The sequence below is a fragment of the Mus musculus genome, chromosome 12 (genome assembly GCF_000001635.26).
Source record: "Mus musculus strain C57BL/6J chromosome 12, GRCm38.p6 C57BL/6J".
Lineage (NCBI taxonomy): Eukaryota > Metazoa > Chordata > Mammalia > Rodentia > Muridae > Mus > Mus musculus.
The window spans coordinates 116254923-116270141 of NC_000078.6; the positions used below are offsets into that span (position 1 = coordinate 116254923).

The window sequence follows — 15219 nt, forward strand, 5'->3', positions numbered from 1 at the left end:
CTTAAGGAACCCCAAGGGCAGGGCTCTCACTCAGAGGTAGTCTTTGCCCACCATGTACAACAGCACTGAGTTTATCCCCAAATCCCCAATACTGCAATAAAACTAATACTTTGGTAGAATACTTTTATTAAAGTGCTTTATTTTTGTTTATTCACAGGGACTTAACATCTACTGAGAAATTTTTTAAAAAGAATTTCAAAAGTTAAAAACACTAATAAATACTAGTTTCCTTTGTTGACTGAATTTTTTTTTAAAGTTCATAGTAACAAGTGTGGATAATAGGAAACTGTAGCTTTCTGTTTCCTAAATCCAAAGGTAAAGTATCCACGAAAACCTCAGAAAATAAATGATGAGCTACAAGGGAAAATGCTTCAAACAGTGAGAACTTTTAAACAAAATACAGCCAAGAAAATGGCTCAGCGCATAAAAGCATCAGCCAGTCAAGCTTGACAAGCCCAGAACCCATGTAAGCTGGATGCAGCTGCACACATTTATAATCCCAGAATTCCTACAGCAGGAGGGGGGGTGGGGTAAGGAGAGGAGAATCAGCCAGCTAGCCTAAAGGGCATAATGTGGTAGAAAGAGACCCCATCTCAGTGGGGAAGGCAAGAACCAACTCCTGAAAGTTATCCTCTAATCTCCAGAGTGTGGCACAAACATGTACACACATGCGCACAAACACACACACTCACACATGAACACACATTCACACAGGAGCAGACACACAGACACACATGCACAGACATTCACACAGGAGCGCGCACACACACACACACACACACACACACACACGCACGCACATTAGTCAATCAACTGAGCAATCAGTCAACAACAAAGGAAACAGAGCTAGCAAACTAACAAGCAGCTTGGGTTACACTATAGATAAAGTCCATGATGCAGAGACACACCTTTCTTTTCCACTTTCTCTGCCATCTGCCGGCCACGCATATCTCGACTCAAGAGGTCATGGTAGGCCATGGACTGCCTGATCTCTTCTTTCCTGGCCCGTCTGTCTTTCTCTCTCTCTCTGTCCTTGCCTCGACTATGAGCCTTCTCTGCTTCTTGGTCTCGATGTCTCTCTTTTAGCTTGTCTTTCTCACGGTCTTTTGCATCTTTCCTCCTTTCCTTGTGCCTCTCCCGGTCTCTCTCCCCACGAGGATGTTCTGTGGAGGTGTACAGGTCTCTCTCAGCTGTCTTCTCCTTGTGCCGGGCCTCTCGGTCTGGGTCCCTGCTCTTGTGTTCTCTGTATTCAGGAGCGGCCGACTCTGAGTCCTTGTGCGCCTTCTTTTCTCTGAGTTTCTTCTCCTCCTTGGGACTGCCTGACTGCACCTAGAACAGCACAGAAGACCCTCTGTCACTATGAAAGCACACACACATGCATTTACTGTCACTGTCTGGGCAGAAAGGCTCAGCTACAGCACTTTAAAAATCACTGGCTGCAACGGCCCTCTCAGTCCAGCAAGATGGAAGGTAGATTCTTAGCATACTAACTGCAGCTCTACATAACATTTCTACAAATGGTAACTACAAACCCATGTACGAGCTGATTGGCAAATCAACCTGAAGTGTAACATGGGAGGCAGGATGCAGCAGCAGTCTTGCCTAGCTCACAAACATGAGTTCAAACTTAGTACTGCAAAAAAGTGAAACAGTAAAATATAACCTATAATAGAAGGATGTAATGAAGATGTAGCTTAAAGTTGCTGAGGCAAGAACCACTTGGTTACTACATAGAGAATAGAGCTATCTGGGCATGGTGGCTCATGCCTTTAATTCTAGCACTCAAGGAGCAGAGGCAGGTGGATCTCTGTGAGTTTGAGACCATCTGGTTTGTATAAGTTCCAGGCTAGCTAGGGCTACACAGTGAGACCCTATGTCAACAACAATACAGCCAAGCATGAGTGTCAAGAATAACCCCAGCCCTCAGAAGAATGGGACAGGAGAATCAGACACTTCAACTCAAGGCCAGCCTGGACTACAGAGGGAGACCCTGTTGTAAAATTAATTAACTAGGGCTGGCGAGACAGCTCAGCGGGTAAGAGCACTGACTGCTCTTCCGAAGGTCCTGAGTTCAAATCCCAGCAACCACATGGTGGCTCACAACCACCCATAATGAGATCTGACACCCTCTTCTGGCGTGTCTGAAGACAGCTACAGTGTAGTTATGAATAATAATAAATAAATCCTTTAAAAAGATAATGAACTAATTAGTTAATCAAGATCTTTATTATAAAATCTTCAGGAGGACTAAATCTCAATCACAAAATTCAAACTGATGGGACTACCAGACTGGGTTACACAGAGGACACCTCAGTTCCCGTGCAGGACTGTACCCTAAAATTTTCCAGAAGTAGTAACTACCTACCTTCCTCTTTGAGTCAAAATTGCCTCTGAAATGAACTTGTAAGCAAAGCTATGTAGGGCTGTGAACCTGGTCACTGTCCAAAAGCCCACGGACTTTCATGTGACTCCCACGCCAAGTCTTTAAAATATATTACCTTCAGGTGCTTTCTGAGGTCATCTGCTTTCCAAGTATCATCTTTGGTTCTTCTCTAAATAGCAAAGTACAAAGATAGAATTATCAAGTCAGGCATGGCAGCACACACCCATATCCTAGCACTTTGAAAGCTTAGGCAGGAAGACTCTAAATTCCAAGCCAGCTTGGGCAATATAAGGAGGTCCTAGGGGGAAATCTTTTAAATAACAAATTTTGCATTCTCATTATACTATTTATATCAAAAATAATAAACTAGAAAATGCTTTTTATTTTCTAGTTTTGCTTCCTATTGAAATGAAAGCTGATCCAAACACAGGCCAAGAATGGAGCCCAAACTGGTAACCCCAGCACTTGGGTAGACAAAGCTGGAGAATACAGAGTTTGAAGGCATCCTTAGAAGCAGAGGGATACTCTGTCTCAAAAGAAAACAGGAAAGATACAAATAAAGATTTGTTTAAATTACTCACTAAAGTAATCCATAATTATTACAGGGCCCATTCATTTGGCTATTTCAAAAGCTACTATTACCAAATTTAAAAAAAAAGCAAAGTTACAATGGCAGATAAGTACCAGAGCAAGGGCAAGCATTCTGTGACCACATGTCAGATGTGGACTAGAAAGATAGCTCAGCTTTTAAGAGCAGTGGCTTCTTTCTAAAACCAACCAACCTGTGCTCAAGTCCAAGTCCCATCACCTACACAGCAGCTTACAACTGTATAACTCCAGTTCCAAGGGCTCTCACTTCAGTATCTGGCCTCCTCAGAAAAAAGGCAAGTATGCGGTACACAGACAACACACATACAGGCAAAACACCCATACACATAATTTTTTTATTTAAACAAACAAACTGCCGGAAAGCATTTTTTATATAGGCCATAGTAAACTATGTCCTCCCAAACACTGAGCACAGGTCTGAGTCTGGGGTTTCTGCTGCTTCTGCTGTGGTTAGCCCATCCCAGGCCAAAAAGAATGCTGTGTGACTACCAAAGAATGTGTCTCCCACTTGGCCTTCCTTGGGTTACCTAGTACAGGAGCTCAGATGTAAAGAAGGAAAATTGCATTGTGGGAGAAAGGCCACATGCAGATGTTCCAGCTAAGCAGAGCAGAGGCCCCGCAGGGCCAGCTCAGTGGCCAGAATGTGTGGCAGTCCACCCAATGAGTCACCATGTGCAAGACCCAAACCCACATCTGCCTAGTTGAAACTCCGGATGTCAGAGGAGCAGAATTAAGCAGCCTGAGGGATATGTGTTCTCCAATTCCCAGTCCACAGAATACATGAGCAAAATAAAAAGATCAATGATGTTCTAACAATTAAATTTAAGATGATTTTTTTTCATATAAAATAGAAACCAGGAAGTAAGACACATTTCATTTAGCATCTAACGTACATCAGATGCTATACTGAGTCAAATACACTATTTGATCTCATAAACCTGTCAAGAAAAGTAATGGGGACTGGAGAAGCAGCTCAGCAGTAAAGGGCTTGCCTCAAAAGTGTGAGGAGCCGGTGAAATGAGGGCACATGTGAGGCAGGTGAATCTCTGAATTGAAGTCAGTGTGGTGTACAGAGTTCCAGGACAGCCAGAAATACAAAGACAACCCCTGTCTTAAAAAACAAAAAACAAACAAAAAAAACAAAAACAAAAAACTGTGAGGAACTAAGCCCATGTTCTTAGAACTCATGTTTAAAGGCCCTCCATCCCCTAGGGCTTCAGCCTTCTGCCACAGACCCAGTATCCCCCGTGATCTTCCCTGTGGCCCCATTTAGCCTTTTCTGCTAGCCTATCCCTCTCCTTTGTGACCCCACCAACCAGCAGACTCACTTTCTACTGGGGACCCCACAACGACTGCACTAGGATGGGGCTCAGGTCCGAGAGACCCATATGTATAGCCCTTTCTCCCTTCCTGTCATCAATTCCATCGTGTACAGATTTATTAGTTCTGCTCCAGCCTGCCCACAGGAGGCCCTCCTTCCAGTCCACCTCTATCCACTAGGCACTTGGCCTGTTGGGACAGAATAAGGGTCCCCCTAGTTCCTTCTTGATGCCCTCTCACCCTTTCCTTCTACCCCATTTCCACCCCTCTGTGACTCCCCACTGACCCACAGGATATCTCTCTACCAAGGACTCCATGACTACTTTGTTTGGCTGGGAACTAGAACCACTGTCAACCAGGAACTCCACAGCCACCAATATTGGCTAGGACCCAGGGTGTGCAACTGCAACCATACAGAACACCCACAATATAAAAGCTAGAGCAGATATCTACACCAAGAAACACTTCAAATATCTGAATTCCAGATGCCTAGGTCCCAGTATAAAAACATAAACATGAACCACAAGACAATACGCCTTCTCCAGAAGCCAGCAACCCTCTGTCACAGACAAGGAGAAAAGCAACTTAGCTGAAGCACAAGACAGGGGTTTCAAAAGAGGAATTGCAAATATGTTCAAGGTCCTTAAAGAGGAATGTGAATAAAAGCTTTAATGAAGACTGTGAACACACGTATACATACATTCGTGCACACACACAACCAGACAGTTCAAATAAATAACGAAAACAATTCAAAACATGAAGAAATTGAATCACTAGAGAAAACCCAAACTGAAATAAATCTGGAATCCAAAGACTCAGGATCTCAAACAAAAACCTCAAGGTAAGCCCCCCCCCCCCCAGTGGGTTAGGACACAAAAGAGAATTCCAGGTCTGTATACAAGGTAGAAGAAATGGATAGCTCAGTCAAAGAACATGTTAAACCTAAAATAAAATTGGAGCGCAGAACACCCAGGAAACAGAACACTATGAAATAAATCAAACCTCTGAATAATCCATGTAGAGAAGGAGAGGAGACCCACATTGAAGGCACAGTAAATATTTTTAATAAAATCACGGAAGTAACATTTCCCAACCTAAAGAAAGACATGCTCTATCAAGTTATAACAGGTATGCAGAATACCAAACCAGAAAGAAATTCCCTACAACACATAATAATCAAAACACTAAATGTATAGAACAAAGGAAGAATATAAATAAGGCCAGGGAAAAAGACGAAGTCACATGTAAAGGCAGGCCCACTAGAGTAACATCTTGACTTTACAATAGAGATTCTAAAAGCCAGAAGGACATAGACAGATATTCTACAAGGTCTGAGAGACCACAGATGACAGCCTAGACTACTCTACCCAGCAAAACTATCAATCACAATCCATTCAGAAAAAAAAACATGATACAAAAAAAAAAAATGGCTGTCCACTAATGCAGCTCTTCAGAAAGCACTAAAAGAAAACTACATACTGAGGAGAAGGTTGACTATGCATACACCAGAGGACACACCAGAGGATTTAAGGATTAAACAATCCCATTAGAGTAGATCATCCCACAGAAACAAAGTAACAGGAATTATAAATACTGCTCATTAAGAACTCTCAACATCAGTAGTCTCAATTACCCAATAAAGAGACATAGACTAGTAGACTGGATTAGAAAACAGGGCCCATCTTTCTGCTGCATCCAAGAAACAAACCTCACCATGAATGACAGACATTACCTTAGGGATTTAAAAAGGCTAGAAAAGGTATTCCAAGCAAATCGGCCCACGAAAAAAGCAGGTGTCGCCATATTAGTATGTGGCAAAGGAGAGTTCAAGCCAAAACTAACCAGAAGAGATAGAAAAGGACATTATATACTCCTCAAGGGGGAAAAAATCTATCAAAAGGAAAAAAATAATATTGCGTTAGCATTTCTTCTAGGTTGTACCCCATAGTTACCTGGCAACAGCCAGGTGTGCCTGACTCACTGTAAAAGAGGCGGCTTACCCCTCCTCACTCTCTTCTCTCCTCTTGCCCTCTTAACTGCTTATCCTCTGTCCCTTCTCTCCCCATTCCCTTCCTTCCTCTCTTGCCACCTGTTAATGGCTGCTCTCTCCCTCTCCCCCTCCCCCTCTCCCCCCTCTCCCTCTCTTTCCTAACTCCCCTCACCATGCCCTAAGTAAACTCTATTCTATACTATACCTTTACCTCAGGGGGAAGGGATGCCTCAGCATGGGCCTGCAGAGGGACACTCTTCCCCCACACCACACCGCACCCCTACCAAACATATCCCTGGCTTCTTTTTCTTTTTTATAAAACACAACAATGGCAGTTCTAAACATTTATGCACCAGACACAAGAGTGCCTATGTTCATAAAAGAAACACTACTACAGATAAAAACCACAGTGGTAGTGCATGGCTTCAATACCTGACTTCCATCCAGACAGGTCATCCAAAAAAAAAAAACTAAACAGAGAAGTTGCTGGAGTTTAAAAAAGCAAATGAAAAAACAAAACAAACAAAAAATATCGTAAGTCAAATTGACAGACAAACACACACACAAATATCCCACCCAAACTCTAAAGAATATTCTTTCTTTTCCAAAGCTCATGATCACATATTAGAACACAAGGCAAGCCTCAATACATATAAGAAAACTGAAATAGCACCCTGAATCCTATCTGACCACCATGGAGTAAAGCTGAATATCAACAATACCAAACAAACTCATGGACACTGAACAACTTACTACTGAATGAAAATTGAGTCAAAACAAAAATCACAGAGGAAAATAAACTTTTTAAAACTGAATAAAAATTCAACATAGCCAAACCTACAGGGCACAATGAACACAGTTTGTAAGACGAAAGTTCATAGCACCAAGTGTCTCCACCAAAAAACTAGAGAGGTTTTATATTGGTAATTTCATGATGCACCTGAAAGCCCTAGAAAAACAAGAAGAAATAATAACCCCAAAAGAGTAGATGGCACAAAAAAAAAAAAATCAAACTCAGGACTGAAATCAAAGAAACTGTAACAACACAAACCAGTACGAAGAATCAATGAAACTAAAGAGCTGACTCTTTCAGAAAGATCAACAAAATGGGCAAACTTTTACCCAGTAAACTAAAAGATGGAAAGAGAAGACCTAAATTAATTAAAGCAGACAAGGGTCCTTTATAATAGACGCTAAGGTAATTCATAGGATTTATCATGAGTTGTTAATAGGGCCATAAGGACATACTTTAAAAACCTGTATTGCACCAAACCGGAAAACCTAAGAGATGGATTTTTGATATAAACGACCTACCAAAGTTAAAGTCAACAACCTTCTACCTTAACGAGACTCATGTTTCACCTTGCGGCACTTTTTTTTCAGGAGTCCTGTGCCTTCCTGAAGTTGACACTCAGCCTCGCCTCTGGATGAGTCCAGAAACTCCTCCACAAACCGCACCTGGAGCTAAGAAGTGAGAGGCAACAGCAGAGCTGAGACCTCGACCCAAACTCCGCCTCCAGCTCTCTCCTAAGTGCAGGCCCAGGAGGAACCCGATCTCCATTGCCAAGAAAGAGGGGGGTAATGGGGGCGCGGGCCGGACCAGGCTGGGCCCCGCGGCGCACCGACCTTCCCAGGCTCCATCGCTCCTCGAGGCCGGGACAGCCGCGTGTCCTCGGCCCAGCAGGCGCGGGCCACCGGAGGAAGATAAACCCGCCGTCGCTCAGCTCTACCAGCCAGCCAGGCCTGCTGCGACTTGGGTCCCAGGAGGGCCGGCGTCCCCGCCTCCTAGCAACGGGCCGAAGGCGCTGGCCCAGCATGCCCCGCGGCCGTCCCCAGCACGCGCGCCTGCGCGCCCGTGTTTTCTGCAAACACGCAGGAGCCTTTTCTTATGTCTTGAGTTTCTTTGTCTGATCCTTCTTTGACCCTCACAGTTGACAACGAGAGATGGGAAGGAAACGGTGATTGAGCTTTATACTTGAACAAGGCTTTGCCTCCTCAACTCACACCCTATAGACTGTCTTTTCATGAAAATCATTTGTGGCCAACTGCGGCAGCGCACACCTTTAGTTAATTCTATTACAATGGAGACAAGGCAGAAGGATCTTTGTGAGTTCAAGACTAGGCTGTCTGCCTAGCGATACTTAGGAAGTATCTAGATCGTATGTTAGCATTCTGAGCTTTTTCTGCAGATGAGAAGTTTACTATTCGCACACTTTTCTAAGTTACATATTACTGTAACCCACGTTAGAATTTGACTTTCCACTCACTTAACACCACACAAAGGTCACTAAGCCAAATCCTTGTCATACAAAAGGTACTAACATACATTAAGTCTTTCATCTTTGCTTAAGGTCTATTATCTTTGTTTCTACTAATCCAGTACATTTCTTAGAGGGAAGGTAATCTTGGTGTTGGCTGTGGTTTATTTTGGTCCAGTTCTTACAGAATTTTACTGGTTCTTGCCTATGGCCATTTCTGCCTCATGAGCACTGAGGTTAGAAGCAGGCTGCCCCATCTGACTTTTACGTGGGTGATGGTGATCCAGACCCTGGTCTGCGTGCTTGCATGACAAATGCTTTATCTACGGAGCTATCTCCCCAACCCCAGGAGCTACATTTTCAAAAGTTGAAAAAGGTTAAATTTAATAGTATATTTTACCAGAGACAGGCATAAACTGTTATCACTTTAACGTGCAGTATATATTTGAAGTATTAACGTATTTTTAAAAACTTGTAGTGTCTTCAAAATTCTTTACTTACAGAATATGTCAAGACTAGCCACCTCCCAAGTACCCAAAGCCCACATGTGATTAGAAGCTTCTTTAATGAGCAGAGCACACCTGTAACAAAGGGTCTGGATTTCATGACTGGAGAGATGGCTAGAGATGAAAAGGGAGGTGTGTGCAAATTTGTGAAGGGTATTGAATGTCATGACACAAAACTTCTTAATGTGAAGCTACAAAGCATTCAAATGGGAGACAGGTGCTATAGTTGGATGTTGGGATAGGTTCATGGGGAAAGAATAAAGTCAGGTAATGAAGGGGAAGGATCGAGTAAGGAACACCACTCTCTGCTCACTGCAGTCGCCTAAATATTCACACACTGTTCAGATGCATGGCCTGCCTGGGAGATGGATCCTTCACCCTGTCCATTCACTCTTCCCAAACATTCCTGTGTTGGTCCAGCACCACTTTCCTACAGATTTAATTCAAAGTTTATAACTTATGTACTTGTTGCTATCCTCCGTTCTCTTTTGTGTATAGTCTTCATTTTTAATTTCCATGTCCCTAATTAGATTATACACTAATTTATAATTTCACATTATTATGGATACAAACAAAGCCTTTTTATTTCACAGTGAAAACCAACTTTGTTACAAAACTCAGTACCTTTCTCTCACATCTCTCTAGGCTTTAAAGTCACATGTGGCATTGGCAGGATGTCTTTGTATATTGGTGTTCCATAAAGACTACCTATATTGTTAACATAAGCTAGGTATTTATACAAAGCGGCAATGAGACAGAACAGCATCAGTATCCTACCCTTCCCCAGGGTGTACACTTCCTTTTCTTCTTTCCACCTTTGATAGTTGGAACTACTTAGGCTAGTGGAAAGGCTGGACTGAGTCACCCTTTCTCTAGGCTTAGCTACTGGAGATAGCTGCCACACTGGAGCATAGCCAGGCTGCCAGATATGCCTCAAGAGCTATTCCAGAGGACTACTCAAGACCTTGGCTATATCTGATGCCCTGTGACTAGTTCAGTTCAGGAGTCTTTACGATGGCTACAGCAGCTTCGGGTGCCCTGAAACTTTCCTGAATTGATATCACTCCCCTACCTCTACAGCCACTCTGAATGTTCCACTCTGATACTCAGACAGAACAAGCATCAGGCCCAGCATGCCTAGGAAGATGGGCAACCCTCTGCTAGAGACTCCTTCAGCAGCAGAAAGGAGACTGCATGTATGCCCATGTCTTCCCTTATTGTCTGCACAGGCAGCTCTGTTCTCACTCACTCTCCTCAGGTCAGTCCAGACAAGCCTCCATCACACTTGCTACTCTCAGCAGCGTAGTATATTGTACTGTGCTGCAGCATAAATCTTAATAAAGCTGCTTTCCCACAGTTTTACTTTTCTTACTTAAATGTCTAGAGCAGGCTGAGAGAATTATATTGAGAGTCAGTAACAAAAAGGGCTGCTATCTCTTGAGAACAGTAAGAGAACAGAGCGCTTCCAAGTTCTCTGAGAAGCTGTTGAGAGAGGTGCTAACCCTTATCTGCTTTGGAGAGTGCTGACACTACAAGCTGAGTCTCTAACACTCAAAGCCCAGAACTGTTAACAGCAATGTAGCTGCACTTTACTTGTGCATGATCCCTATCAAAACTGAACAAAAAAAAAAAAAAACTCTCAAGCAGTAAGTTAGGTTGACTGTGGAGCCCAAATACCTGTTGCCAAACACTGTCATCAGTCTCATAGCTCCACACTGCCACCTCAGCAGCCTAGGTGTTCCAGACTTTTAGAGATCCCCAACTCAGGCTAAATTGAAATTCATGGCTTCAGTGATGAAAATAGTTTCAGGAATAGCCAACATAGTAAAGCAGAGATTTTAATATAGGCTTAAGCACAAGGGTCAAGGTGAAGAGAGGCACTCAGAAGAAAGTAAGACACACGCAAGTGCGGGAGAGGCTCCTCAAGGGAGACTGAGCAAATAACTGTCTCGGCATTATCCATATACATCATTTCAGGGACTCTCAGATTATACTAAAAGGGTATAGGAAAATGTCCCCTTTCTCATTTGGTGTGTGAAATAAATGGGGTAGCTCTGAAGATGTCTTGATTGGGAGTATAATCTAGTAAGGTGAAAGAAAGCAGGAGCCACTATAGCTGCACCGGGATTTAGAGCATGTGTTTTCCCTGTCAATGGTATTTGCTGTGAGATTCTTAGAAAAATTGCAATGGAAAGATCTTGGCTAAAATCACTCTTTATTGAAACCTAAAGGCAGTAGAAAATAAATAAATAAATAAATAAATAAATAAATAAATAAATAAATAAATAGAATGACCACTGTTAGTCCCTAAGGGTAAAAGGCCACTCTGACTTTCTTTCTGGGATCTCTTTCACTGTCAATATGCATGGCTGCAAACAGTAGCTCACTCAGGATGAATCAACAAATACTTTTAAGAACTCTATCTTCTCCTCTCTCATTCATTTTCCCTGTCCTAGCATTTGCTACCACTCTGGGGCAGCGAGGAGAAAACCTAGTGGTTCACACTATTTAGGAATGTTGTTTCTCCCTCCAGCTAGACTGGTCTGAGGGGTATCTAGGATTTTTCTTTCTCTGGCATGGTATGATTGCCCCAGCCTGTGGCCAGTTCCTCATTACTTAATTCATAGTTTCAGTTTGTATTTTTCCTTCAAGGTCAATCCAGCCTGATCAACAAGGTATATTTGGCTCTGAACTGAAACCAGGCTCCCCTTCTCAAATTGAGAGGATCTCTAATTCTTAAGAGTCACACCAGTTCAGAGCAGGTCTCATCCTTGACAACAGGGGCCTCTGTTGCCTTCAAAGAGCATCTGGGGGATGCGACACATGAAAAGTCTCATTCTTTCTATTGCTTCTGACTCACTCCTAGATATGCTTTCAGAAATCGATCAGTCTAAATGTTATCCTTACTTTCTCACTTAAAAAAAAAGTGTTTTCCTTTGTGACAAATTGTGGTACTTATACCACAATTATACTCATTTGTGAGTATAACTGGCCCGATCTGCTTTACCTGTGAGGTCATTTCAATCTCATACTCAGTCTTTAGCATATATCTGAGCTGATGAGACTCATGCTCACAATTCAGTTACAAACAGGCCAAGGTCTCTTGATACAGAGCTTCACTGCTCATAAATGCCACTGACATAGGACATTATGAAAGGATACTTTGGAACTTCCTGGTTATTAGCCTATTAGAGAGTCTCAAAAAGGTCAGTATTAACCTAGTAACAAAACAAATTGTGGGAAATAACACAGGGAACTTCCACGAATCCTGCTGTATTTCAACCTAGGCTACTTGAAAAACACAAATGAGTATAATTGAATAGATTCTGAGTGTCAGGAAGGCCAAGCCATACTATCTGTCATATAGACCAACCCACTCCAGACATTAGACTTAAACTTGAAAAATATATCAGAGACCATAAGAATCCTTTTCACCCTTATTTAACATGGCCCTGAAAGCCTTTAATAACCCAGAGGAGACCTCAAAAGCCAGAAGGGCCGCATTGCACAAGTAAAAAGATAAAGCTGAAAGCTTAACACAAAGTTATTCTCTTCCTAACTCAGGAACTCCTAGGATTTCGTGTGGCAGCCATCTGGTTCAGTCTAAGGAAACTAACCTAGTTTTGGGATGAGTGATTCCTGCTATTATTGTGGTAAACCAGGACAGGTCAGTCAAGAATTTGAAAAGCTATCAGGCTATATATGCCTCTGCTAGGGCCACGCTCAATCTGTAAAGTGGGCACGTACTAAAAACAACAATTCGTCTCTCTACCTCATGAAGAAAGGCCAATCTCGGGCTGGAGAGATGGCTCAGCGGTTAAGAGTATTGGCTGCTTTGCCACAGGTCCTGAGTTCAATTCCCAGCAATCACATGGTAGCTCACAACCTTATGTAATGGAATCTGAGATGCCCTCTTCTAGTGTGTCTGAAGACAGCAACAGTGTACTATAAAATAAATAAATAAATAAATCTAAAAAAGAAAGAGAAAGAAAGGAAGGAAGGAAGAAAAAGAAAGGAAGGAAGGAAGGAAGGAAGGAAGGAAGGAAGGAAGGAAGGAAGGAAGGAAGGAAGGAAGGAAAAGACAAAAGAAGAGCCAATCTCACTGGGCAGTGGTGGCACACGCCTTTATTCCCAGGACTTGGGAGGCAGAGGCAGGCAGATTTCTGAGTTCAAGGCCAGCCTAGTCTACAAAATGACTTCCAGGACAGACAGGGCTACACAGAGAAACCCTGCCTCAAAAACAAACGAACAAAAACAAAAACAAAAAAGAAAGAAAGAAAAGGAAGGAAGGAAGAAAGAAAAAAAGGCCAATCATAGCTAAGGAGCTGGGTCAAATTAAACCTGAAAGTGGGCATCTGCCCCAGCTCTGCTCCTAGACCATGAGTTAGTTGCTCAACAAAAAGAAGTCCCTCTGAGAACTAACAGAACCATGAGACCATGCAGGCTCTCACATTTGCCCTCCACGTGAAAGGGACAAAAAGAATATCCCTTATCAACCCTGAATCAACTATCCCCATCCCAAGCACAGTCTCTGGTTCTCTGCTTCAGCCTCCTCTCTAGAACTAATGGCAAGCTCTGACTAACCCATGTTACACCTCTCTTTATTTTTTTAAACATTTTTTAAAATATTCATTTATTTTATTTATATGAGTACACTGTAGCTGTCTTCAGACACACCAGAAGAGGGCATCAGTTCCTATTACAGATGGTTGTAAGCCACCATGTGGTTGCTGGGAATTGAACTCAGGACCTCTGGAAGAGCAGCCAGTGCTCTTAACCACTGAGCCATCTCTCCAGCCCCGTTACACTTCTCTTAACCTGTGTGATAGAAAAACATATTTTCACTCATTCTGTTCTTTCACTGTGAAGAGACACCATGACTACGGAACTCTTATAAAAGCAAGCATTTAATTGAGGCTGGCTTATAGTTTCAGAGGTTTAGTCCATGCTCATCATAGTCAGGAGGGAGCATGGTGGCAAGCAGCCGTGGTGCTGGAGAAGGAGCTGAAAACTACATCCTGATCTGCAGGCACAGAGAAAACAATGCAGAGCCTGGGATGAGTTTTTGTAAATTCACACCCTACCTCCAGTGACCTACATCCTCTAACTACAAATCCTTTCAATTCTTTCAAACATTTCCACTCCCTGTAGAGCAAGCATTCAAAAGTATGAGCTACCACACACTCCTTGCTGTTCCTACTGCTTAATTCCCCTTCTAGGTAGGGACATCTTGTCTAAAGGTTTAGATTCATTTATGGGGTTTTTTTTTTTTGAAATTCCAGAGAGTCGTATAGCATATTGACAATATGTTCCCTGCCCTGTAATAACCTAGGAATGTTTGGAGCCTCAGTGTCCTTCCACGGGGTTGTTTACAAGCCCAAGTTCTTTCCTATAGTGTGGGATATCTACATTCCTGGAAGCTCACTCCTGTCACAGTTGCCCTTAAGGGCTTTAACAACTTTCCTCAAAGGCGGTAATATCCATTTAAATCAGGAAACAAATATTTCCCTGCCTCTCATTAATAACTTCCTGGCTACTAGTGTACCACATGAATGTGACTCTCTACACAACAGCCCTATCTTGGCAATAAAGAAGCCACGTGTTATAACAGTTATTTTTCCTGTTGCTATGAAAAACACCTGACGAAAGCTCTTGAGGAAGAGCCACACTGCTGACTCACAGTGTGACGGTGCAGCCCATGGGGCGGAAGGTTATGTTGACTCACAGGGTGACAGTGGAGCCCATGGGGCAGAAGAGTCATGGCAGCACAAGTTTGAAGCAGTTGGTCACCTTGTGTCTCCCAGAGTGAGATGAGTGCTTGCACTCAGCTTGCCTTCTTTCCAGTCCAGAATCCCAACCATCCACTTCTGGGGTGGGCCTTCCAAACTCCATTGATCTAATCTGGATAAATTCCTCACAGACCGGTTCAGACATTTATTTCCATGGTGATTCAAAATCAACAAGTTGACAACCAAGATTAACCATCATAGGTGGATCCTGTACCGTGGAGATGTCTTCCTGGCTCCTGGGATTAGACTTTAAGAATGGTTTCCTTTGATTCTTATCTATCTAAACTCTCAGCTCCTGTTGCCTGTAAATTACAAGACCTCACTCCACTGAGGTTACTCAGAAGCCTAACAGGACTGTCTTGGT

The 15219-nt window shown here is 42.8% G+C and overlaps 1 protein-coding gene across 3 annotated transcripts in view; it reads right to left on the reverse strand.

Annotated features, from left to right (window-relative positions):
• Positions 1 to 8124, reverse strand: part of Wdr60 (WD repeat domain 60) — a 56786-nt gene extending 48662 nt beyond the window's left edge. Inside the window, exons 1-4 of one of the 3 annotated variants that reach the window (XR_381520.4) lie at positions 7929 to 8124; positions 7665 to 7766; positions 2499 to 2552; positions 909 to 1329 (exon numbers count right to left, since the gene is read on the reverse strand). Coding sequence is in view for 2 of the 3 variants with exons in the window: in XM_006515780.4 (XP_006515843.1) it covers positions 909 to 1329; positions 2499 to 2552; positions 7665 to 7766; positions 7929 to 7943 (592 nt within the window). In the remaining variant the exon portion in view is untranslated. The remainder of the gene's footprint in view (positions 1 to 908; positions 1330 to 2498; positions 2553 to 7664; positions 7767 to 7928) is intronic. The other 2 variants (XM_006515780.4, NM_146039.3) reach the window with 2 other exon arrangements.
• Between the last annotated feature and the right edge of the window lie 7095 nt (positions 8125 to 15219).